General features: G+C 33.4%; 1 protein-coding gene across 12 annotated transcripts in view; it reads right to left on the reverse strand.

The window, feature by feature from the left end:
* Positions 1–27,976, reverse strand: part of LOC124950768 (kinesin-like protein KIF2A) — a 34,249-nt gene that overhangs the window by 4,225 nt on the left and 2,048 nt on the right. The window contains exons 2-14 of one of the 12 annotated variants that reach the window (XM_047498020.1): positions 10,461–12,273; positions 9,981–10,075; positions 9,049–9,144; positions 7,035–7,175; positions 6,516–6,546; positions 5,393–5,819; positions 4,705–5,278; positions 4,366–4,615; positions 4,104–4,258; positions 3,808–4,014; positions 3,509–3,683; positions 892–984; positions 246–328 (exon numbers count right to left, since the gene is read on the reverse strand). In XM_047498020.1, coding sequence (XP_047353976.1) covers positions 246–328; positions 892–984; positions 3,509–3,683; positions 3,808–4,014; positions 4,104–4,258; positions 4,366–4,615; positions 4,705–5,278; positions 5,393–5,819; positions 6,516–6,546; positions 7,035–7,175; positions 9,049–9,144; positions 9,981–10,075; positions 10,461–11,640 — 3,507 coding nt within the window. In that variant the 5' untranslated portion in view covers positions 11,641–12,273. Of the gene's footprint in view, positions 1–109; positions 3,032–3,508; positions 3,684–3,807; positions 4,015–4,103; positions 4,259–4,365; positions 4,616–4,704; positions 5,279–5,392; positions 5,820–6,515; positions 6,547–7,034; positions 7,176–9,048; positions 9,145–9,980; positions 10,076–10,460; positions 12,274–27,976 lie in introns of those variants that run through there. The other 11 variants (XR_007101433.1, XR_007101432.1, XM_047498019.1 and 8 more) reach the window with 11 other exon arrangements.

Consider the following 27,976-nt stretch of genomic DNA (forward strand, 5'->3'; position numbering starts at 1 on the left):
TGTGAACAGCTTTTTATCATTGACATGCTATTACTATGACTGGCATCGTATATATCATTCTATTATAACATATTGAATTAGCACAAAGAAAATACAGCTATTACAAAGGTAATCCACACAAAAATAATATTTATTAACAATAATCTTCATTTTGCATACATAACACATTAATGATATATCGGCAATTTAAAGGATACACATAGTTACTTTTTCAACGCACCAATAATAATTTTAAAATAATTTACCTTTTTGTATATGTGTAGCAGTGGCTTATATACAGGAAGAAGAATAATTTCACGAAAACGCACTAAACAATGCTTGCGGAATGCTGTGCAATGGAAGAAGAGAAAATTATAAGAGAAAAGAAAAAAGTTGAGTTTATCCTTCCAGAGATGACATTAATATAATCTTGAAATTGGTTTTTTTTTTTTTTTTTTTTTTTTTTTTTTTTTTGAAATTTATAAGTTCTTCTCGATAAATACTTTTACTATTATTATTTATGATCTATAAGACTAATCAATCAATATAAAATTAACACATTAATTAGTTATTACATATGACAAAAGATTCATTTATTTAATTATGTTTTGAATAAAATCATAATTAAATAAGATTTGAAATTTCATTAAAGATGCCGAAAATTAATGTGTAATTCTGTTGAATCAAATCTCTGTCATATATTAATAATGTATCGTCAAAAAACATTATTTTTGGGGATTGACTAGATTGAATTTGCATCGAATGCACTGATATAATGATTATTTCGTGGAGCACATGTAATTAGTATATGTATAATATAATGTTCATTATATATATATATATATATATATATATATGGTAAGCTGCTTTTTGTGATGTTTATATAGAATTGTTTATCGCATATTATCGTACCATCCGAAAATAGTTTTCTTTCTATCAGACGTCTATGCAACGAGAAGCTCCTCAGGTAGGGTGACTCAAACTTTGTTCTTTTCCTTCTGAAATCTGTAAGGGTTCCTGACGTTATAGTTAATAATTTGGTCTATACTTAAATTTTCAAATTAATTTTGCACATTGCTTACGATTTATTTCGTTCTTATGACTTTATTTTCTTTTTTTTTCTTTTTTCTATTTTCTTTTTTTTTTGCTGCAAGTTTAAGTTCGGTGGTAAATGATTTCAATGATTATAATAGTGCATTTTCTGGAATGAATTTAAATGGATATTTGCAACGTAAACTTATAACTATAATAATTCCTAACGTTTCGTAAAACGAATTATAAATAATATCATCTTACGAAAACATGCTTTCTTTTGTATAAACAAAAAATAAATTTTAATTTATAAAAAATCTTATACCGAATGTAAATATATATAATCACATCCATTTAAACAAAATTGGAATGTAACTTAAGAAAACCTTGAATTTTTTTGTTATCGTTATACATAAAGAAAGAGAGAGAAGAGAGAGAAAGAGAGACAGAGAGAAAGAGACAAAAAACAATTAGCGATTGACAAAATTTTCGCGTGCATGCAGCCAAACTTAAATAGAAAAGTCAAATGCTCAAAATTTGTATTTGGTTATTAAATTAAAATTTCTGCCGAAGCATTCCAGTTTTACTCGTAATACTAATTTCAATACTATATATCGTTTTATATGTTTATGATTGGATAATATTAATATTTATTACTTAGTGATTTAATATAATTTGACTTATCAATTCTAAAAAAGAAAAAGAAGAAAAAAAAAAAGAAAGAAAAATAAATCTTATGATTCTAAATCACTGAATTAAATTCGTTGTTCAATGTTTACTTCAAACGATTGGATTAGGATTTCTCCGTTAAAATTAATAGCAATGCACTCTCATTCTTGCCTACTTTGTACATAGATAATAAAGGTAATGTAAACGATCGGCAAGAATGAAAGTAAAATGATATTTTTAATAACAATGAAGATAAAAGTTAATAATTTTCGATAAAATGGTCGAACAATGGGAGAGCCTGCCTGTTTGTTAAAATGAGCTGTTTTATCTTTAAGTTTCGAATTGACCCAACATTTTGCCGAATTTCTACAACATTCAAAAATGTTGCAAGATACTAGATTTTCTTTAACATTAATAGAAGAAAATTTGTTATCTCCGGTAAAACTAGTACTTTTGTTAGATACATAGAAGTCATTCTTCTGTATGTTCTCCGTAATAGCATTTGGTTTTTCATCTTCTTGTATCATTCTGTATCTCAAATTTATATTACGATCAGAATAAATGTCATAATTCAAACATAGATCTTCTTTAATGTTATTGTCCTGACCAGTCTTAATATTATTATATAAGTCAAAATCTTCTGTAGGACAGTTGGTGGGCAATTGATAATTATTATTAAATAATTGTTTATCCGTTTTTTCAATGCTCTTAAAGACCCGATCATTTAAAGCAAATTCATTTGAATGATAGATGTTTGTATTTGTCACTGGTTGCTTATCCTTGAAAATATTAGAGTTATTGTTACATGTTGTTATAGTCAATTCATCGTATGGACTTCTATTACTATCATGTGGCAAATATATATACTTTCTATCATTAAGAAGTTTATATTTTTTGGATCGATCGGAAAAAGTGCCGGACCAATGATATTTCGACGCTTTCTTTTTTCCAGACGTAGACCATTTAACACGTTGATTCATATTAGATTTTGTTGGACGAAATCCTACCATCGATGAATTTTTATTAATCGTCTTTTTTAACGTAACAGCATCTATACTCTTCGTCTTTATCTTATTCGATTCTACAAACGTCATTTTATTATCAATTATATCATTCTCGGTTGAATTGGAACTCGTATCACTTTTGCATTTTCTTTCGTCCTTCGAAGAAGATTTCAGTGAATTCTTGATACTCGTTTTATTGGTTGCATACATATCCTGTTGTATATTGTTATCTGAAGTGTTGTTCGTACTGTCGTTTATCATAATCGTTGTATTTAATGTCGTATTGCTGCTTCCCCAGCTCCGGCTTAACGTGAAGATCGAATTTGCCTTAGTCTTAGAGCGCGAATCTGTTATAAAACGCCACACACTATGATAGTTCAGACGATAAAGTTTTTCGTTTTATTTGTTTTTATTTGGATGGGAAACGAAAAACATACTTTTTGTTTTTGTGACCTTGAGAGTGATAACTGCTCTTTTAAGGAGGAAAAAAAAAGAAATTGAAAAAAAAAAAAAAAAAATAAAAATAAAAGAAATAGGAAAAAAAAATAAGACTAAACGATTTCTTTGCATTGTCACAAAAAAGCAAGTGCATTGCTACTATTAATAACACAAATATAAATCATGCACAAACTTTTAAAGCGATACACCCTTTTTGTACACGGCGTAATGTCTATTGCTAATACCAACTAACGGCTCTTTCAATTCGATTCAAAGAGAAAACTTGGAACATATTTGAAAAAATAATATAATAATCAAATTTTGGGAGCATATATTCGTAGTAAACATAGAAACGTTCGTGCAGATTCGGAAAAAAAAAACCTTACCTTCTTGATCGTAGTCCACCTCGTGAGTTGCACTGAAAACGCTGTGCGCTTCATTGAGAAATCTGGTCGTGTTGTCCATTACCATTTTGTGCGTATCCAATACCTCCTCTTCTAACAATTGTAGAGCAGAAACTGCTTCGTGGAAAGTATAGAGATCTTGCGAAAGTTCACCTTCCTAAATTATTACAAATATAATCCATTTCATTCTTACTTTTCCATTGATTACTATTAACTCAAATTTACATTTCTTTCTCATTTGCATTTCAATAGGGATAGAGAACAATTGTTGCATAACTCACATTCAAAGATCGAAGTTGTGCTAAATCACTGTCCGAGAGAACGCTATTGTTGGCCTGTTCTTCTATCTTCAATCCTCGATCATCATCAGTAGGTGAAACTTTTATCTCCGTTGGATCGGTTGCAGCTAATTCCTTTACTCTATCTGCGTACCTTAACGTATTTAAGGAATGCTCGCAAGAACTCATACCAGGACTAATCATCGCTATCTATAAATTGCATTTATATACATATAATATACATATATAATAAACATTTAATATGTAATAAATATGTGGTAGAAGTAGATTTTACTAACCATACACGTTTTAGATTTTTCACCGATAAAACTGTCCCTTAAGACCTGAGTCAATTTACTTGCTCTAAAAGGCAAGTGTGCTCCTTTACGACTTAGTGCGCGAATACACTCCTTCAACGCTAGCAAGGACTTATTTATCTCAGCACCCTCCATACCTGTATCCAATCGATGGTCACAAGTATATATATATATATATAATATGTATGATAAATAGTATGAGTAAAGTACGCAAGAAAGAATACAATAAAAATAGTAAACTCACGCGTTTGTCTGTTCGCAGAAGAAGTATCAGCACCTCTTTCATTTCCAGCAAGGTCAATAAGAGAAAATTTCCCGTGTACTTTATGAGTACCTGCGGTTCGTGCTATTATTTGAAATATCGCGTGTGACCTCGAAGAATTGGAGTTTGCACTCGTTTGTCCACTCGTCCTAGCACTGTTACCATGTTGTATCAATTTTAATACTTCATCGCACGTCTCTACAACCTTTTCTGTTAATCCGACTATTTGAACCTATTATAAATCATTCACGTAACATTTTTTATATTTATTCAGTGGCATTGATTCAAATAAAATACAGTTTTTATTAATAGCAAACATACTTGTTGTTTCCCATCCTCTAAAACTCTTAACTTTTCCTTGTCTGCCAGGAGATCGAATACTTTTCCAGAATAGATTTCAAAAAAACTAGCAGAGATAACTAGATTTAATGGACGATATTTCGCCATTTTAAGACATTTGAAGACATCTTTAGCGACCATAGCGTATATACCCTTTTTACAGTCCTGCGTTTTACCATTAAAATCACCACCCATGGTATGTGTTTTTCCACTACCAGTTTGTCCGTAAGCGAAACATGTAGCCATGCCACCTTCAAAAATTGTTTGTACCAACGGCTTCGCCGTGTACTTATAGACTATCTCATTGTTACAAGTTTCGTCGAAAGCATAATCAAACCTAAAGATCTGATTTTCCAAATATTTTGTCAAATCTACTTTGGCTTTTGGTTCGTGTACTACCATTTGATCTTTACTGGGCACACTGATAACGTCGACTTCTTTTCTTGTCACTTCTTTTTTATTCAATGGTCGTTTTCTAACGCATACGGTGATCTGATGATCCTCAACAGTATCGGTTTCTCGCAACGGCCTGAATTCAATGCTATTCTGGTATTCTCTGAAATATGAATAAACATTTATGACTAATAATAGATTGTCAAATTTAGATCTAACGATTATATATGTATATATATTTTTTTATAGACTTATATTATCAATGTATTAAGCTGACCTAATCATGGCAAGAAATTCCCAATTAGGATTGCCTGGATCTAAATTCATCAGAGCCTCTTTCTCTTCTTTAAGTTCCGCCTGACGTTGTCTCCTTTCTTCCCTGTTTTTCTTCAGTCTTTCTACTTCCTTAACGACATTGGATCGTCTACCTCTGCCATTTTCCATTTGTGCTTGCTGTTGCTGTTGCTGTGATTGCTGCTGTTGTTGCTGCTGTTGTTGTTGCTGTTGTTGCAGTTGAGTTTGCTTTTGCTTGCTTTGAGCGGCAGCCGTAACGTTTAACGGTGTCATCGGGGTTGGTGGTATGTTCTCCAATTCTCGTCTTCCCGTCAATCCAGAAACGGAATCACCATGACCATTTACCGAAGCTACTGGAGCCATAATGTTTGTTGGTCGGCCTGTTTGTCGTGATGTTTGTCTCGTATTCACTGAAATTATTTAATTTTTCTATTGCATTATAAGAGAAAAGAAAGAACAAATTCTAATCGGTATACCGTCGTTCTCATTAGTTCTCAAAATTATCCATTAAAGAAATAATTTTAAAAATCAACGAATAAATTCCTCTTACCGTCATCGATTTCCAAATGAAGTACCTGATCATCACTTTTAGATTTTTCGCAGACAACTTTGTTTCTTCTTTTGAAACAATACAATAGAGGATCGAATCTCATGACTATAAAAGCTAAATTAATAATTTTTTAAGAAAGTAAAAGAAAACCGCTGAGTAGACTGACCAGTAACGAACGAAACACTCGACTGCTAACCGTGTATATACCGTACTGAAAGTTCTGGGGTCCTTGCCCTTGTGTTCTAGCATATAGGCTACGAATATCGATACTCTTCCATGTATGAGTTTATACCTGGACACACGCGACATACTACTAACATACGTCGTTCCTGTATTCGTAATATCTGGCTTCTTCCTAAGTGAAGAGAACGACGGCGCATATACCGTAACTGTAACGTTGAGGCCACCGAATTGACTTATCGAACGTGTCTTTACAAACTAAAAACTTGGCCGCGAGCTCGATATTCACGTGAAAAAACTTTCAACGTTCGAGATTTATGATCTAACTTATCTCAATAATGACGACGACGACGATAACGATGATTAGTTGACATACCTTTTACTGGAACAGACGGCCTCGTAGAATACTGAAAAATAAAAGAGAGCAATACGTTAGAAATACCATCTAAAATTTTAGATGTTAGTGACCCACTTAAAAAAAAAAAAAAAAAAAAAATAAAAAAAAATAAAAAAAAGCAAAGCAACGAACTTTATACAAATAATAAAAATTCTTTCCCCCGAAAGAAAGAGAGCTCGGTGCTGTAAACGAACGTTGTTCTTCTCTCTCTTTTTTCTTTCCTTTTTTTTTCCATTCTTTTTTAAGCCGAGTGTATGATACATATTTTGCTTGTGTATGTACGCCGTCTCTGAGAGAATCCAGTACCCATCATTCCAGTGATAATAAAATAAGGAAGACTATTGAATGAGAAAGGTCGTGAGAGAGAGAAAAATTGAAAATAATGTGCTTCCGTGTGAGAAAGAAAAAGAGCATATAGGAGACGCAAATGGAGGAGAGAATGAGGACTTAGAGAGGATTGCTTTTTTCAGATGTTTAGGGGGTAGGAGTGCGCGTTACCGAAAGACGAGATGTGACTCGTACAGGAAGCGTTGCGGATGTAAGGCCGTTTCTTGCGGTGTGACCGCCATGCCGTCCTAGTGAACCCTCCTCTTGGTTCTCCAACTCGTCAACCCCCTCATCCTCCTCGCCGGAAGAGTCCTGTGTTCGTTGTTTTCATTTATTTCATGTGTGTGTGTGTGTGTGTGTGTTAGAGAGAAAGTGTGTGAGTTTGTGTTTTTTTTATCACGATTTGTTCGTCGAATTCGCGAAGCACGCGTTGTTGATAATAAAGCAAATTAAATTAATGTAAGATAAAAATGATAATCAAAGAGGGATATATATATATATATATAGAGAGAGAGAGAGAGGGAGAAAAAGAGTGAATAAAATAAATGGAAATGTTGCGTTTTCCAAAATGGTCGATCAAAATGAGGGAAATAGGAATCGAAAATGAACAGCAGAGAATTTTGCCGACGAAATGATATTTTTTTCATTAGGGATTTGTTTCATTATTGTATCGTTTTGATTTTTTTTTGTTATTTCGAAGCGGAATTCCGAGGTCGATGATCCCATCCGTCGGTACAGATCCGTGGTTAAGAAGAGCAGCGTCCATGGAGGAAAAAAGATGTTGCGATGTTAGTAGCACGAATGGTGGAATCTCGCGCATTAGAACTTGGACGTCGGGGGATTTGTCGAGAAAACAAAAGAAATAAGGAAAGAGAATCTTGGGACGTTTCACTTTGTCGTTACTTTCTCGTTAAGTGCTAATTCCTAACGAGATACATATGTCATTTGCGTTACGTAAAGAGAAAAAAAAAAAAAGAATATATAAAAGAAAAAAAGTCCAGACTAATCTTCTCTTTTGTGTAACATCCGTCGAGTAGTACAAAATTAAGAAGTTATATCTATATGAATGAGAAAAATAAATAAAAATTAAAAAGAAAAAATATTATACGTGACGAACACTGGTAGGATTCAACTGGTGTTTTCTTTTTTTTTCTTAACATTATTATTCCGTGTACATACTTAAGATACCGGAAGTAGGATGGATCCAAGCTTGTACGAGTATCTCATGTAAATAAAATTAACCTGTCAACTGTGTAAGTTTATTTTTAAAATAATGTCTATCTATATCGTGTAACAAAAATTTAGATATGAAGAATATACTCGTCAAAGACAGATTGAATTAAACTATAAACGAATACCCGTCAAAAACAGAGTAAAACTAAATTAAATTATAACGAAAAATAAAACTGTTCAGTAAGACACGCCCCATCATACATAGATAGCTTTTCTTGCCTTGCTTCGTCGAGTCGTTTACGCGTCAGGTTCACGTCATTTACGCATTAGGTTGCGTTGTGTTCATGTTGTTTCCGCATCGAATACGGAAATTATGTCGCCACAAAAAAAAAAACCTTTTACTATAATGACTGCCAATTGTTTAATGGATTTTTTTTTTTAATTTTAATTTATTGTTGCCTTAAAATATTCTTAAATGTTTTTATATTTATAAATATTGTTTAATTTTCATTAAAATTGTAATTTAAATAATAAAAGGTAATATCTTTTTTCGCATGACGAATGTAATTGTGAAACACAGTTAACAGGTTAACAACAAACGATCGTACCTGAAAAACGTACATGTACTGGAACATGCCTATGATCGGTCCCTAATATTCCTTGTCGCTTAAACGAGAAGAGCCACGTTATTCTTTTCACAAGAGAGGTATTACGTATCCCAGGCAACGAGTAAACAGAATTCGATTCATAGTCGATAATAAATGTCCGTGGACATCTTCGTTCCTTTCAGTGGAACTACTAATAACATTATACACCGTACTCTCCCTTCTCCTAATTCGATTCTATTATATGTATATATTTTTTTTCCAAAAATAAAAAAAAAAAAAAAAAATAATAATAATAATAATATACATGTACAAAGTTTGTCATCAATATCATAACATAATACAGATACTACTGCTACTATTACTATTACTACTGCTACTAATAATAATAATCAATTTCAACGTACCTTCGCTACTAATTCTACTACATTGTTCATCTGCGGTGGTCCCATCGTCTTTTTATTTAATTCGGGATTCAAGGCTAGAATTGCATCGATCTCCACCTAAAACGAATAAAAATTAACGAGATTAAAAAATGATTTTTGTTCTACGTTCAAAAGTTCTCGATAATGAATTTAAATTATGCGCGTTTATTTAAAAACTTGACACCTCTACCTTTCGGCGTGGTATTAAACTCGGCTGATAAGGCATTATAATATGATCAACACGTTTTACTGAATATATCGAAAAGTAAATGGACTTTACTGTTTTTAATTTTTTTACTTTGTTTTCTAATCAATTACGATGTTTCTACACAGACAAATCACTTAAGACATGTTATCGAGTTAAGAAGAAATCACGTTCTAAGTGGCTTTGTAGCTTGTCGGAAATAGATTCGTGTTCCCATTAACGGTACATGCTATTGCGATCGCCACTATTGCGTAAGTTCCAAATCAAAAATAGTCCAAATAACCGTGACCTAGGATTCTAAAAAGCAAAATTTCGAAAATCCGACAAAGAAATGAATATCTTTTAATTATATTACGAAACACTGTTATATTTTCCCAAGTATTTAAAAAAAAAAAAAAAAAAAGAAACAGAAAAAGAAAAAGAAAAAAAGAAAAACTAAATTAATTAAATCTTCTTCCTGTATCGATAACAGCGACGTTAATTGGCGCGTAATTCGATTTTGTGTCGCACGAAGCGCCTCCAATTGAAAATTGATCGAACTATGGAGAATAGAACGATCTACTGAAGAATAAAGAATAAGGTCGAAGATAAAAGGAAATCGGATTAAACCATTTTATTACAAAATCAAATATGCGTTAATAATAACAAATTAACGAGGATTATGCATCGACGATTACGCAGACGAGACGATTCTTTCACAATGGCTTACCTCTTTCCCTTTGGTTTCCCCTTTTTCGAACCATTCTACAGTTACAGTGCGTTGTTCCCAATTGACACCAGAGACGATAGCCGAATGAACGCGACCTAAAATAAGAAGATAAAAAAAAAAAGATAGATATTAGAAAATATCAAACGAAATATAACAATTTTCTCTATACTTAAACCAATTGTTAAATGATATTTATATATCGTTATCGAGCGTTCGATGAAAATTTTAATGTCTCCGATTGGTATATAATGATTTATTTATTTGAATAATACAGGATGGGTTCAACAAAAGTTCTTAGGTGATTTTAAAAATATTATTTACTCTCTTTCGAAACTCTTTTCGAGGCTAATGTTTTTTTTTTTTTTCAAATTATAACAAATTTTCTAAACTCGTAGAATGAAAATCTGAAATAAAATTTCCTTCGAATCTTCTATTCTAATTCTAACGATCATCTATCGCCGATACGTTAGGAAAATATACCGTTTTCTTCCTTTTCCGATTTAGCACGATTTATCATCTCCCGTTTGATTCGATTATGAGATGAAGGTCTTGGTATCATCGATCCTTCCCTTCCCCTATCTTTTCCTCTTTCTCGTTGACAATCGTCGTCATCTTGAAGTCTCACTTCGAAGCTGCAAGAATTCAGCTTCTTTTTAATATCTTTTTTATCGAAGGTAGCCGATTTCACGGATACTGATTCGTCGAATCCAAATTTATTAATTTCACCGAGAATAGAGACACCATTTTCTTCGCACTTTCGTTTAGATTTATTTTGAGAAATGGAACGTTCTACAACGGAGTCGTTCAATTTCGATCTTCCAATCCTGTCCTTTTTCTTTTTCTTATTCGTTGTCGTCGGCGATTTCTCTCGACTCTTCGATCTAACGTCGTAACCGTTACAAGGACTCTTGCTAGGAAAGTTGATCCTCGATGATATCCTCTCCTCGTTTCTTCTAGCTCTAAAAACCTTCAATGAATTCTCCGAAAAGGTATCCTCTTGCCTTTCACCGGTTAACAAGTCGAATGCAGGACTAGAAGTACCGACGGACGTTGTCGTTGATCTTGAGAAAGATTTTTCAAATATTTCTTCATCCTCCATCAACCGATTATCCTTCGATGAATCTTTGCTCAAAGAATCGTCACTATATTGATGACCCTCTTCCTCCTCCTCATCCTGTTCCTCTTCCTCCTCCTCCTCTTCGTTACTCGAGTCGTTGTATTCTGAGTGATCTTTACGATACCAAACTTCTTCATTTTCGATCAATCTATTGAAATCATTTTCACGACTAAATCTTTCCTCGTTAGTCGTCCAATTAGATTCGAGGATATCATCGCCCATAGGAACCTCAACATCTCGATCGATCGTTCTTTCTAATTTTTCATCTTTTTCGTTTAATGATATTTGATTGTTCTCAAAACGATGATGATTTTTCTTTTCCTTTCCCTTATCTTCTTTCACATTCTCTTTTCTAACCTCGTCAATTTTACGCGGTTCTTCGTAATTCAACGTAACATTATCAATCGGTCCCAAAGAAGAAGAATCCTCTGATATCTTCGACTTCTTCTTACTCTTTTTATTACTCGTTTCCTTTGTTCTATTTTCTTCCTCATCTGGATCCTTTTTCTTCGAGCCACAGACACAACGCGACAACCAATCCATGTTTAGAAACGTCCTTCATACGGAAAAAGGAAGATTCAAGGACGACATCCTGACGACTCTACTCATCGTCCTGGATACTTCGAGACGGCTCGGGGATCTCCTAGGCCAATGTCTTCTTCTTCTTCTTTTTTTTTTTTTTCTATTCTTTTCTTCTTTAACTTTTTCCTGCTATCGACACCTGCGAACAGGTCTTCGTCGCATCGACGAAGAAAAAAAACTTCGCCATCTGTGGCAAAACGATGATCATGAAGATGTTTCGATTAAAGAAAAATCGATCCTTCTTCCACGAGTTACGACAATCGAATGTCGGTGTCTCTTCCAATCTACCCTTTCTATCGGGTGTCCCGATGCAACCGGTATTTCTCTCTCTTGTTTTTTTTTTTTCTTTTTTTTCTCAAACAGTTATTTTCTACCTTTTCCGTATCCTCGACTTCGTCTTTCTCTTTGGCTACTTGCGCAAAAGCCGAAGCGTTTTCCCAAGGTGTAATCTTACCAACCAGGTGGTTTCGAGTATCGAAGTTACTGGCTGCTTAGCAGAGTCACTCCGGTATCGGTATCGTCGAGTCGATTTTCACTCGTTTCACTTTCCTCTTAATAAAAATCATCCTCGTCAACCATCAAACGATTTCTTTTCTTGAAGAGGAAAGAAAAAAAAAAATGACAATAATAAAAAAAAAAAGAACAAAGGGGGAAAAAATATATGAAGCAAAAAAAAAAAAAAGATATCACATTCGTATCGTTTGTGGCTTCCTTGACGAGAGATTCTTACGTATCCCTATTATTCCTTGGGTAACATCGTATATTTTTTCTTTTTTTTTTAAATACACTTTATATACAAGTTTACCACTAAATCGTACTGTAAATATAAATTCTTTTATTCGTTCGTCGTATTTTCAGAAAAGTGAGTTTGCGGTATGCCACGTCGTTTCTCGGCTTTCTACTTTTGTGGTTCATCTATCACACTACTATATATTCTTATTGTACGTTCACCGATTGATTTTCTCTCGAGGAATCATATAAGAAAATAGAAAAAGAAAGAGAGAGAAAGAGAGAGAGAGAGGGAGAGACAAGAGATGTAAATTAATATTGTCGAAGAGAGGAGACAGACTAAGCTAACTTTTTCGCCAACTTTCGTTCGTCGAGAGTCGATAGAGCCGGAAATAGAAAACCTTCCATGTGTCTACCCCTGTCTGTCTTTCTTTTCTTCCCTTTTTTCCTTCCTTTCTCTTTGACCGAACTCTTAGTTGTGTAGTTTAGAACGTGATCCAGAAAAAACGTCTGGAAAAAGGTACAGGCGAAAGGAGGAGAAGAAGAAGAAAAAGAAAAGGACTGGCCATTCTTCACGGTCGTTCTCGATCCAAATGCTTCGAATTCTTCGAAATTCTTCGACGAATACCAAATTCGAAATAACTATTCTATGTGTTGAATACAATCTTTTCTTTTGTCTATCCAATTTCGTTACACTTTAAACGACAACAATTTTGTCTAACTTTTGATAATACGAAAGAAAAAGAAAAAGAAAATGAACGAATTATTACGAATAATAATTTATACGTAGAAACTTTCACGCGTGAACAGATAGTTCGGCACTGATTTCATTCGCACTCACGTCGCGCTTAACTAAACCTTGTTCTGACATTTAAACGATCGACGGGGAAGACAACGGCTTTAAAAGGAGAACGGATTAGCGGAGCATAACCACCACCAAGAGTAGCAACGACAATGATGATGGCGACGACGACGACGACGACAACGACAACGACGACGACGACGACGACGACGACGAGGACGATAGTAATAATGGCGGGAGAGTAGCAAGAGCGTCATAACGTCGTCTCGTTCGCACTGACATCGCTGGATCGACTGACAACATCCTCTTCTCAGGGAGAAAAAGAGAGAGAGAGAGAGAGAGAGAACTTGTTTAATAAACACATTTATTATGACGCTCGGGGAGAGTCATTTCTATAGTCCCCTCCTCGTCAACCCTCGAGTAAACAATTTCTCGACTCGGCTCGATGAGCTCGATCGCGTTACGCGCTATCGAATCTTTATGTTCATCTCATATACATATACATATATATATATATATATATATATATATATATATATATATATATACATAATCCTTATATTATCCTTCTAATAAAATAGTATAAAATCAAAAAAATATTTTATTTCGAGTGAGAAGCATCGCAATTAATTCGTACAATAGAACAAGTTTCTCTTTCATCATAATTACGAACATACATATGTATATAAATTATTCGAGAATGATAGAGAAGAAATCGATTAACATCGAGAAATGACGAAGGCGTCCTCATTTTTTTTTCATTGCCTCAATGGCGTAATACGTCATCGATAGACATCCTAATCGCCAAAGAAATTAGCTACGCATCGTTAATAAGATTTAACTAGGTAACACAACGAGAACACGTTCCATTGAGTATATCAAAGTCTATTCGATTCATTTATCAGCGTTTGAAAACTTCAAAAGGAAAGAAGATGGCAAAATTGTCGAACGTTGTTAATTATTTGGCTTGCAACGATGAGAGTTCACAAATGCAAACAAAAGTGCAACGAACATACACGGTCTGCATCTTCTCGACGACACGATCTGTCGTCTCTCTTTCTCTCTCTCTCCTCCTCTTTCTCTATCTAGTCAACTATCTATGAGGTACGGAAGAACACTCATCTAGTATTCGTGATATACGACTCAACTCTTCTGATGCGTGACTGTGCTCGGTACAGCCCATATTTATTTACACTGCACTCGGAAGTCGAGCCGATTTCCTACGTGCTGTAGTACATACATATATACATGAATACATACATACACGCAAACATACATATACACATTAAGATATGCGATGCACTCCTCTCTATGCATCGAACGCGATCGTTATGCACCATTTTTTTTTATCTATATCCGCGTTACCTTCTTCCTCGCCTTGATCTTCGTTCGTACGTGAAAAATTCGCTAAGTATCTTGACTAAAAAAAAAAAAAAAAAAAAAAGTAGCACAAGTTTCCATTGAAATTTTAATCTATATATTTTACTCGCATCCCGATTAAGGCGGGTGTTTTAAAATAATCAGTTTGGGGGTCTACTTCTCTCTCTCTCTCTTTCGCTCGTTCGTGTTCTACGGTCTATTGAACATTAAATTTAAGCGGTTGTTTCCTGCCGCAGATCCGTCGTGTGGAAAAAAACGAATGAATAATGCCACGCCATTGAATATCTATCGATCGTTTAATTCATATTATGTCGATTTCATATCGACGAATCTTTTAAAGAATTTTTTCCAATTTTTTCCAAAAGTACATTTTAATAAATTTTAAATTAGAACGAACCTTCGCCTTAACCGTGTTCATTACCGAACTCATATTCCCGTGTATAGAGAAAGAAAATGACGTTGAGGTAGGGAAAAATATACTTCACGTGTATTGTCCGTGACTCTTTCAAGCCTTGTTAGCGGCATCGAAATCTTTCCTTATTCGGAATCGCGCACATTTTATTTCTTTCTTTCTGTTTTTTTTTTTTTAAGACCTTGACATTTATTTCTTTCTCTTCAGATTTGATTACAACCAAATGCGAGATCATCGATGATCTTTACATTGGATGATCATTATTAAGAATGATAAATAATTTTTTTCTTTTTTAATAATTATAAAAAATATAATAGACAGCTCTCTTTTACTTATTTTGAACGGAATATATCTTATCGTAAACGTGACACGGTAAATGATTTCTTAAAATAGCACGCGGTGCAGTGAATTTAACTGCACTGAAATTGAATTCAATTAGTGACGCAAGACCGCTCACTTTTTTAGTCTTCGTAAGTGCAGTAAGATTTCAACGCGTTATTTTAATGGATCATTTTTCTAACCGAGTTTGCGCGCGAATGAATTCGCACTGTTACAGGTAGGAAGTTCTTTCTGTAACTTGCATTCAAAAATCAATATTTTATGAATCTCGATGAAAGATAAAAAACAGGACGTAACTAAGTAGATGTTATGAGGTCATGAAAAAAAAAAAAGACGCAATAATGGCGCGAAATTCAAAGAGAATTTATGAAAGGTACCATCAACGCCACCGTTCGTCAGAGTATCAGTACTAAGGATGTAGATACCTTACATACCGATCGAATATTCAAAAGATTACCACCAGGTGACACCACCAAACGAAACTGTTTTACCGATGAATACAAAAAGTCCGTTGGATTCACGCGACACCTACATATGATTAATAACGGATCAACTCTTTGAAATGCCGTTGAGGTTAGGTTACCAAATATGTGTGCTTTTATATATATATATATATATATGTATGCATATGTATAAAAATACATATGTATTTACATATGACATGTGCGGACAGTTGTGTATCCGATAGTCATGAGAGAACGCAAAGATATATTATGTCACTTTCGCGTGCGAGTTTTTAAAAACGGATTGCGCGTTATTACTAGTTTCAATTGAAGCTTGAAGAGAATTCCAGAAGACTATTTTTTTCAATACGAAATGAATGTATCTCGACTTTTACAACTAATAATACGAAACAATCAATTCTGAATTAATGAAAAATAAACAAAACACACCTTGCGTGTATATATATATATATATATATACAATTGACGCATTGTAAGCTATGTATTGATAGATACGCGAAAAGCCGGTATAATATTTTGACGTTAAGTCGACACACAAAGTAGTTTTCTTTTTAATCACCTTGCGATAAAAAAGTGAACGTCCTATACAAACAATATCGATCTAGGTCAAAATTTTAAACTCAAAGTAGTACAAATTTTGTTATTACTTCGTAGAAAAGCATACAAAGAGAATTTTCTCCAAGATAAAAAAAAAAAAAAAACGATGTTTTATTCGAAAAAATTATTAATAACAATTTACGTTGTTTATGTATGCAATAGCAAATATCCTTGCACTCATTAAAATAATTACAATCTTGTAATCAAGAAACAATGAATCTCTTAATTAAATAAATTCAAATAAAATAATAACGATCTTCTAACCGAGAAACAACAATGGGGCCTTTAGCAGAATAGACGGGTCATTTCACATCAACGGTATGCTCGTTTCCACGCATGCCGTGCGTTCGCCACAACGCCATTTTGATGGTGGATATGTACTATACTTCCTCAACGATATGAGAAAAACACGTAAGGAAATATTTTCCAAGTAGATAGAACGTACTTAAAAATAATATAACGTTCGAACACATTCATCTAATCAATTCATATTAATTCTCAAGTGTCAAAAATTATAATCTGTCTTTTATTAAAAAAGAGAAACAAAAAATTGAATAAATAAATAATTGAAAAAAAATTATACATCTTCTCAATTCCAATAAATCACGCGTAAAAAAAAAGCCACGCAAATAGGAAAGAAATCGAGTTTTTAGTGGGCGGCTCTTACTAGTCACACTTGTGATGAAATAGAAAATGCAAATATGTAATCACGATCGATCCTGAGACCGCACACGATAGATACATCTCTGAGTCAGACATGTAGCGAGAGAGAAAAAAAACACGTTTTCTGCTCCCGAATGCGAATTGCTTGTTATTTTGTTTTGTTTTGTTTTGTTTTGTTTTTTTTTTTTTTTTTTTTTTTTTTTTTTTTTTTTTTTTTTTTTTTTTTTTTTTTTTTTTTTTTTTTTTTTTTTTTTTTTTTTTTTACACGGGTTATATAAATCCATAGTAACGTGACTATTATATACCGTAATATTTTGAACAAAACTTTTTCTTCCTAAAATCAATAGATAATAAATTGTGAAATAATGGCATTGTATATATCGTGGCGAATACATTTGAAATGAACGGAGGCGTCGCGATAGATAGACAGCAGGATACGTTTAACAAATATATACATACATATGTATATATATATATATATATATATATATATATATATATATATATGTATATACACATATATCCAGAGGAGAATGAAAGTTCGTAAGCGGACCAAAAGTCCTTAGGTGATTTTAAAAATGAATTACTCCTTTTCGAGACTGCTTTAATTTTTTTTTTTCTTTTTTGTTTTTTTAGATTGTATAACTACAAATTTGAAAACTTTTCAGACGAATTTTTGTTGTTGTCAAATTGTAAAACTGCAAGCATAGAAATTTTTTTTTTGTTTTTCTTGAGAACAAAATCTGAGAACAAAATTTGCTTAAAATATTTCGAAAAAAGGGAATAAATAATTCTTAAAATTATCTAGGAACTTTTGAATCACCCTATATATATGTATATATATACACATATATGTATTTGTATTTTCTCGTCGTGAAAACGGATTTCAGCGACCATGATGACTGCTAGAAAGAAAGAGAAAGAAAGAGAGAGAGTGGTGACACGAAGTTTATTGGATTAAAGTCTTCCACCACACGCACACACGTATATCAAAGAGACAGAGAGAGAGAGAGAGAGAGAGAGAGAGAGAGAGAGAGGGAGAGAGACAATAACTTGGAACAAAGCACGTCAAAGAGACCGAAGAGGGCCAACTCGAAGAGAGAGACTTCGATCTTTTATTCTTCCTACAACTCCTTTTATTCTTTCAACGAGAGAAAGAAAGAGATAGAAAGAAAGAAAGAAGGAACTCTCGAAGAAGAGAACAATACAACACAACAATATGCCTGACATACGAGAAAGCTTACCTTTTGACCGTCCAGAAAGATATACATACATACATACATATATTACATACATACATATATAAATATATATGCATACATATAATGTACGTATTTTTCATAATTTAATTGCAAAGAATCTGTGCAGTCGAGCATTCATTCTTTTTCGACGCTTTCGAGTCGACTTGAGAATTCAAAGAATTTCTTTTCTTTGTTCCCGCGAGTAGTTCTGTTAATTAATCGAGAATAAATTCCCCGCCAGTATAGATATCCTCTAGAATAGTAAGATATGAAGGTGAAACCAACAAATTTACACCATATCCCGTTAAGAGAGAAGAATCATATATATATATATACCTTATTATTACTCGTTTTACGTAAGTATAATAATACGTATAACTATATTTAATAAATATTAAATACATTCGCAAGGGGGGGAGGGGGCGAGAGGGATTACTAGGAAGCGCGTAATGAATGCGAACGAATGAGTATATAATGGAGCTCTCTCTCTCTCTCCCTCTCTCTCTCTCTTTTAATTTTCAAACGTCACCACATCTCTTCCTTTTTTAGCGTATGTCATTGAAAGTAAGACACAAAGGACTCGGAAGTGACAGGATAAAAGATGATTCTAAACATATGTAGAATATACTGAGAGTGAAAGAGATTAAAAACAAGGGAAATAGAGATAGAAACAAATATAGATAGGTAGGTAGATAGATAGATAGATAGATAGATAGAGAAATACAGAGATGGTGACGGTAATGACGTAAGATAAGATAAGGTAAGGTAAGGTAAGGTAAAGTAAGATAAGGTAAGATGAAGTGAGGTGAGGTGAGGTTTGGTAATCCAGGAGAGCCTCCTTATGAGCGTCCTTATAAGGTTGCAGCGCCCACGTGCGCGACTCGACAAGCTTGCATGCTTTCGGACAAGGACTATGCGACTCTCTGGATTTTTTTTATCTCTCTTACACACATTCACATCAGACGACGCACATGGAAATGCGTACCTTATACATAACACGTTTTATTTATCTCTTTCTCTCTCTTTCTCTTTCTAATTCTATATTCTCTCTAATATCTTTTATACCTTCGCTAACTAATGATCCACAATGAGCTCTGCTAAGATCTCTCTCTCTCTCTCTCTCTCTCTCTCTCTCTCTCTCTCTCTCCCCTCCCCCCTATTTATCTATCTATCTAATGTATGAAAAGATACGGAGAATGCAAATTAGAATTACCTTTCTGTTTTCTTTATTACGCTTTTAATAAGACCGGAGATTTCGACAGTGAGTCTGATTTCTATTACTATTGGTTTCTCCCTACTGCCCTCCTAGACCGTAATAATAATACCTTTAGCTGTCTACATTCGCAAGAGAAACTTTCTAACTTTTTAGGAGAGTTAGTTTATATATATATTGAACACACACACACACACACACAAACAAATATATATATGTGTTCTATACATGACAAAAAGTACTTCCGTGCTAGGTAGTATTATCTGTCGATTACAATCTCTCTCTTTTATACGCGTACGAATATAATAGATAACACACATAAACTCATACACAGACATGTATGATTTCGAAGAAATTGAGTCACTCAAGATGAGATCGATATATTTATTTGATGCGACGAAAATAATGCGATCGATGTGATCTATTTGTCAAAGTGTAGGACAAGGAGGAAAAATGAAGCATGAAAAAAAAAAAGACCTTAATGCAAAATGTTTCGCATGCAAATCTATATGTAATTTCCCTTAACCAATTAAAATTCGTACCTTTATCGCGCTTCTAAGATTCCAATTATGCAAATTCCGTTATGCATCACTTTAATATACGTGAAGATGCATAGACATTGATATGTATGCATGCATATATTATGACACTTGTTGCGTATCGATGATACCTTATTTTCAAAGTGGTCTTTCATTTTTATAATATACTTGATCATTATCTATCTATATATATATATATATATATATCACAACGTAATTATCGTCTCATTCCATGAATCATCATATCGTATTAATATCGAAGACCTACAACTAACTTAATCTGCATGGACTGATAAAAAAAACACCAGCATGTACCGAACGAAATAATAATATCGCGATTTATTTAGGGCGTGTCTTGAAGTTAATGTACTTGATCCAACTATATTCATACGTATACTAATGTATATATATTTCCGTCATATTTGGGATTAGTTTTTCCGTAATTATCATGGCGCGACTTAATCTCTGACGAAGGCGGCATCATCATCATCATCATCATCATCATCATCATCATCATCATTATCATCATCATCATCATCATCATCATCATTATCATCATCATCATCATTATCATCATCATCATTATCATCATCATCATCACCATCATCATCACCATCATCATCACCATCATCATCGTTGTTGTCGTCGTTCATCACAATCGTTGCGTTGCATTGCGTTGCGTTGCGTTGCGTTGCACTGCGTTACACGCATCTTAAACTCGTAATTGACGAATGCGCTCCACTTTCTTGAGCTTGGCCCGCGTTCCTTCTTACGTAGACGTTTGTATTTATTTCTCGATAAAAGAAGACAGATGAAAGAGAGAAAAAGAGAGCAAAGAATCTATCTATCTATCTCTATCTCTATCTTTATTTCTCAACGATGAAAGTTACGATCGTCTCCTCTTCGGCTAAACTATTCTTAGATGATCTTTTACGGGTATATCAACTCTCACGCTAGTGTCTCTGTCCACTGTCGCTTAACCGAGCTCCAGATACCAGCGAACGTTCAAAATAGAACGTGCCCGAAAATAGATTTGCACTGCCCGTGAATGCCCCTTTAATGCATAAGAAGAAAAAGAAATGTGGTAGTCAGTCTTAAAAGAAAATGCTTGGTAAAGAGCTGACTCGACCCCCGAAGAGCGAGATCAACCTCCTCAACAATGGAGCTCGATATTAAATCTTGCTACGAATCGTCGTTGACGACGATACTTCGAGTATTTCTAGAGTTTCTCTCTCGACTCTCTTACCCCTCACCTCTTAACCCCACCCCTCTAACACTACTTCTTTATCTTCTTCTTCTTTGCTTTATAAAGACAATTTTGCTGATGTTGCTCTTCAATCATGCCCGTCTTACTGTTCTCCTATACTGCCGATAGCTATCGATAAAGCTATCCGTTTCTATGGTATAAGGAATATATAGACAAGTGTCATTCTTACCTACTCTCTCTCTTTCTCTCTCTTTCTATATATCGGGTGTCCTGAAAATACTCTCTGCGGAATAAATTTCGATCCGATTATAATATAATATATATGTAGTTACAGGTCGAGTCTAAAGTTTTTTTTTTACGGTATAAGGAATATATAGACAAGTATTAATTCCTATCTATTCTCTCTCTCTCTCTCTCTTTTTCTCTGCTATCAGGTGTCTTAAAAATACGCACTTGTTAATTTAATTTCAATGGACGATAATGTAATGTGTATAAATGCATATACATATATACGTAGATTTTTTTTTTATTAATCGGATTCTTAAATTACGTAGCTAATTACGTGTCTAAAAGAGATTTCGATAAAGGGAATAATTGATTTTATAAATTACTTGGTAACTTTTTGCCCATCCTATACAATAATTGTAAGGTCGAAATCCGTGACAACGTTGGTCATCCTATAACGAGGATTGGTCTTTTTATTGATATCGATGGATGTACTTACGTACGCGTTAACATGTGACTGCGAACGAGATTCGCAATCCTTTGTGCAATTTCAATGAAGCAAATCGAGCGAGACTAATTTTCGTCGGCGTTGCTCTATGTATATATCCTATCGATTATACGATTCTCACGTGTCTGTGTCTATGTGTTTGTGTGTGTGCTATAGATTATATAGAGAAAGAAAGAGAGAGCAAGAGATATGTTCAAAGCAATGATATATTTCCTCGCAAAGGAATATTTCTAATGCAGAAAGAGAGAGAGAGAGATTCGTTAGTTTTATATAAATCTTGGATCATTTGAAAGAGAAAGAAATCATCATCATCATCATCATTATTATTATCATTATCATTATCATCATATTTTCTCGACCTTCGTCAATTTGCCGATTTGACTTTGAGATTTCATGGCATTGCTAGATGAGCCGCGTACTTTCATCAATTGTACGTTACTAACGGGTTAACCGTAATACTTGTTAAATGCCTGTAACTTGTCACGGCAATTGTGCGTCCGTAGTTGTGGAAAAATTAATTGGACCACCGTTAAGTTCGCTAACGAACCGAAACGTGTTCGTTATAAAACCGTAAGAAAAGGATCTGTAAGAGAATCTTCGCGTATTATGACGTAACATACGATAGGAATCGTCTTAGAATATACGCTAAGATTTATTTTTCTTTTTCTTTTCTTTTCTTTTTTTTATGATAAATTAAGATTTAAGCTTTTGCATGATACAACGACAATAATTATACTAGTTAGATATTTCCATTACTAAAGTATTACGCTCGATTGATGATTGATAATTTTTGAACCTTTTTCTTTTCTTTCTTTTTCTTTTTTATCTTTTTTACGAAAGATGTTCTTGTCCCGGATAACCTCGAAAAAGAAAAAAAATTCCATAATTGTTAAGACCAAGGAGACTTTCAAAGGTATTCCTAACCTAAAAAAATCCAACTACAGCTGTTTCTCTCTCTCTCTCTCTCTCTCTCTTTTTTGTTCAAACTCTAAGACCGTGAAAACACCAGCTGAATTTTTTCCGCTAAAAGCTTGCCTTTTTTAAACATAAAATCCTTCCTTTTTTAAAACTTGCCTCTCCTTCAAAGTTATCTCTGATGAGAAGCAACGCGTCATCTATTTGGGATCGAATATTGAACACACGTAGTAACCATGCACGATGTTTTAACGTGGATGTGTATGCGCCCGCGTGATGGTATGTATGTATGTATGTATGTATGTATGTGTATTTTTGTTTGTTGTGTGTGTAGACCATCAGACAGAAAGAGAGAGAGAGAGAGAGAGAAGGATAGAGAGAAAGAGAGACTTCCCTTTCTTGGAAAATGATCTGACTCATTCTACGTTGAAGAACGCGCGAAAGAAACCTTGCTGGTCGGTCTTGCATATTTGTGTGTGTGTATATCTGTACATACGGTGGTGTATATAAAAATTTCAAAAAGATAGATAGATATCGAACGGAAACGACTACAAGTTATCGCTCTCGTACAAGTTTCGATTTCAAATTCGAAGTCTCTCTCTCTCTCTCTCTCTCTCTCGTGCGCGCGCTCTCTATCATGAATTTTTAAATTCCTTATTTGATTGCAAAATTCAATCATAGGAAAAGAGGGAGAGAGTTCATATAACATGCAAATAAAGTAAACCTCAATCGATAAGATAGATATGTTGCAGTATACATCGACTCGTATAAATCCTACAAATTTCCTCTAACATTATTATTTATATATATATATATATATATATATACACACACACACAAATTATTTTTTTTTTCCAACACTTTTCGTTCTAAAAATAATACTTGACTTTCATTCTTTTTTTTTTTTTTTTAATCTGAAGTTCTTCGTTCGAGAATTGTGACAAGTTGACGAGATCCGAATGTAATTAGAATGGAAAGTGTTAAACTGCGATACGATTGTATAGTATAAATGCAATGTGCAGTCAGTATATTCGATCAAAAGGGAACTCTTTGTGAGTTGGTGCAATTTTTAAATCGAACCACGCTTTGGCGAAAGTCTCGTAAACACCGAGTACAATGTTATTCTTTAAGCGTATGTTACCATGAGAATGCGACACGGTGCATTATAAAAATCGATTTCTCTAGCTAAACAGAAAAACATTGTTGAAAATGTAAATGAAAATCTTATTAATATAATAAAAAAATTTCTTTCGAATGTGGTTTTATTTAATATGCGAGACAAATAATTAATAAACCAAGCTACTAGATGTGTGTGTGTGTGTGTGTGTGTGTGAGAGAGAGAAAATGATGGCTTTATATTTTTCAAGGACAAAAACTATTATCCGCAAAATTTCGCAGTATCCACGGTTATCGCATTTTATCGAGAGAACAATAGTTCTTAATTGGAGACTCACTTGCCATGTTTCCGCGTCTATCGAAAGCACCCTAACCTAGACTTCGTTTTTCCCCTATTTCTATCCCCTCTCCCCAAAATTCCATCTCTCTATTTTCATAATTACTCTATTTCCTTCGCGCTCTCTTTACTTACACAATTCGAAATCGTCAAATTTCGAGACTTTTAATTTTACGTTGAAACGACGAGAAACTAATTCTCTCTCTCTCTCTCTCTCTCTCTCTCTCTCTCTCTCTCTCTCTCTCTCTCTCTCTCTCTATCGTGTAAACAAATGGTATATCATTATTGTATTCTGAAATGTTATAGTCAAGGACAAACGGAGAGACCTTATAAAGCTTTCGCGTTGGCGGATTAATATCGTCAGTCCGATATACGTATGTATAATATTCTCTTTACGTGCTCGTCTATACGAGAAAAAATGTTAAGGAAAAATATAGGAAACAAGAGAGAGAATGAAATGGGCGTCGTCCAGGAGAGGATTTATTTCAAAAAGAGTGTAGAGATTGAAGAGTGCGAGGGGGTGGGAAAGAGGCAAGGTAGAAGGGTGGTGTTGAAAGAAAGGAGAATATAGCAGAGAAGCAACGTTTTCTATTTTTTTCCCCTCCTCTCTCTCTCTCTCTTTTTTTTCTTTCTTTCTTTTTCACGATTATCGACTTTCCATCTTGAACTGTAATTTTTTAATTAATCGCTTCAAATCATATCTCGTTCAATCATTGATATTAATCATTAGAAATTGGAAGTCGATTGATTATGATAAATGGAAAACGTTATTTCTTTCTTTCTGTTTTTTTTTTTCTTTTTTACGTACGAATTTAAAAACGAAGTCGAAATCGAAGTCGAAATAATCGAAAAAGATTATCGTTGCGAATCATCGACTTTAATCTTGGCATTCTAGTGATCCCCGACAATCGATATATGCGAAATCGATCGATTACGTTGCGGTCTCATGCAGCAAAAAGATTCGTGTTCATGTTCCGGGAGAGACGACACACGACATACAACGTTCAATTTCGATCGATATGGATGCGAGTGAATTAATGAACTTATCTAGGGGGTCTTGAACGTGTACATATGTATATATGTATATCCATACGTATATACATACATACATACATACATATATATATATATATATGTATATACAAGAGAACGTGAATATATTTATTATACTCCTTTCGAAAGAGAATCTTTAAGCTACATATATATGTATATGTATGTGTGTATATATTCAATGATGTATCTATCGTTAATTATCGATCGTACGTACATAGAATGTCGCATAGAAGTAACCAGTAAATTCGAAACTTTCAACGAGGGGACCCGTAATGCATGATTCATACCGCAAGCTGTTTTCTGGCAAGAGAGAGAGAGAGAGAGAGAGAGAGAGAGAGAGAGAGAGAGAGAGAGAGAGAGAGAGAGAGAGAGAGAGAGAGAGAGCGAAAAATGTCTCTTCTACTGCGGCCGAGAATGCGGATATTTGTCTTGAACGAATATATAATTTCGATTTCCAGGAGCTCAACGAAAAGTTGTTACGGTCTAATCCAAGATAGATAGACCAGTATATTGAAAAACTTTTTCTTTGGTTTTTTTTTTTTTTTTTTTTTTTTTTTTTTTTTTTTTTTTTTTTTTTTTTTTTTTTTTTTTTCACCGACCTATTTATTCATCCAATTTTAAATCGTATTTGTGCTTGATATTAACATATTGTTGACCAGTTCCATTATACGCAAAAAGTAATAATACGTTTCACGCTCCGGATGCGTTCATAATTGAATTAAAATTGTCATTAAAATATTACAAATTCGAAGAAAAATTGTTAATAGATCAAAATAATCCGAACGCTTGTTCAACGTAGACGGATCGATATTACTATCTGTATAATAACGGTATTATTATAAAATAAAATTGTATGTATAAAATTAATAATTAACGTGAGTTGTATTCGTGTAAAAAAAAAAAAAAAAAAAAAAAAAAAAAGGTATATTCATAATATCACAGTCTCAATAATATGTTTAATAATATTAATTATAAAATAGCGACATATAATAATAATAATAATAATAATAATGATAATAATAATGATAATAATAATGATAATAATAATAATAATAATGATAATGATAATAATAATAATGATAATAATAATAATAATAAAATAGTGATATACAAATAAAAGCGAATATTATAAAAATTTTGTTACTTCCTTATATTGTCACATATATTGTTGCAAAGTGGTTAACAATGACTCGAATCTCGCGCGTATCATCATCCTTGCGATCCGCGTCGATTATGAATGCTCTCATAAGCATTCAACGGAACCTTCGCCGGTAAAAGTCTGCTTCAGCGAGATAACAAGCCGATTTATAAGTGGAGAGAGAAAGAGAGAAAGAGCAAGAGAGAGATTGTATGTACGTGCACTCGAATATCTTTCTCACGATGTAGATCTGTGCATGTGCGCGTATAAAAGAGAGAGAAAGAGAGAGAGAAATACATTAAAAAAGAAAATAAAAATAAAAATAAATAAATAAATAAATAAATAAATAAGAATACATAAATAAATGAAAATAAAAATAAAAATGAATAAAAGAAAAAATAGTAGTAGCATTGTTTCACGTGGTTAGAGAAAAGTTAGAAACCGATAATACCGATCGAGAGTGCGTATAAACCGTTAGACATTCAAATCGATCGTTGCACATGTGCATATGCTTTTTTTTTTTTCTTTCTTCCGGAACACATTATCATGAAACAATTCGGAAGTATTATATTTAGTTTTATCTCATCTATAAGTTCGTTCGATTATCATCGCCATAGTTCGAGTTTAAATACGATTTCAATAAACTCTTTAACCCTGAATAAATATATACAGATGAATATAGTTCTAGTAAAGGGATCGATAACTATGAGTACGTTATTACTTCTGATGGGGAAAAAGAAGACTGACTCAAATATATATATATATATATATATATATAAACTATGAGTACGTTATTATTTCTGGGGGAAAAAAAGAAGGCACTATGTAGTAACACTGATATGACATATAACATGACACACACACACATATATACATATTTTTTCTTTTAGTTTTTTTTTTCGCGCTAATAAACGACAGACAACGATGATGTTTGCTTTTACTGTTCCATTTTTGAAAAATGACATGATCCAAAGGACAATCAATATCGACAGTTCCATTGTTGTTTCTATGTTGCATATTAATATTTCTATTTGGATAAATACGTTCCAAATTATAAAGTAGCTAGATAAAATGAATGATCGATGCTTGGCTACCGTCGTCGTCTCCTCCTACGTTTCGAGAGAGATTCGATCGATGAAGGCTACGTCAAGGACACGAGATTCTGATCGAAATACTTTTTCCGAACATACATATATAAATACGTACACGTATGTACGTATTTATGTACAAACGCGTATAGAATATATGTAAGAATATAATTTTTCTAGATTATTTACTTAGAATTATTTCACTGTTAGAATTAATAGTTTCAAAGATTTAAATTCTGACGTGTTAATTAGGCAAGAGAAAACGTTAGAAAATATATGTCTAATATTTCAATGCAGTAGGGAACGAAAATGAAGAGACGAGGAACATACG

Source organism: Vespa velutina, chromosome 7 (assembly GCF_912470025.1).
Source record: "Vespa velutina chromosome 7, iVesVel2.1, whole genome shotgun sequence".
Classification (NCBI taxonomy): Eukaryota; Metazoa; Arthropoda; class Insecta; order Hymenoptera; family Vespidae; genus Vespa; species Vespa velutina.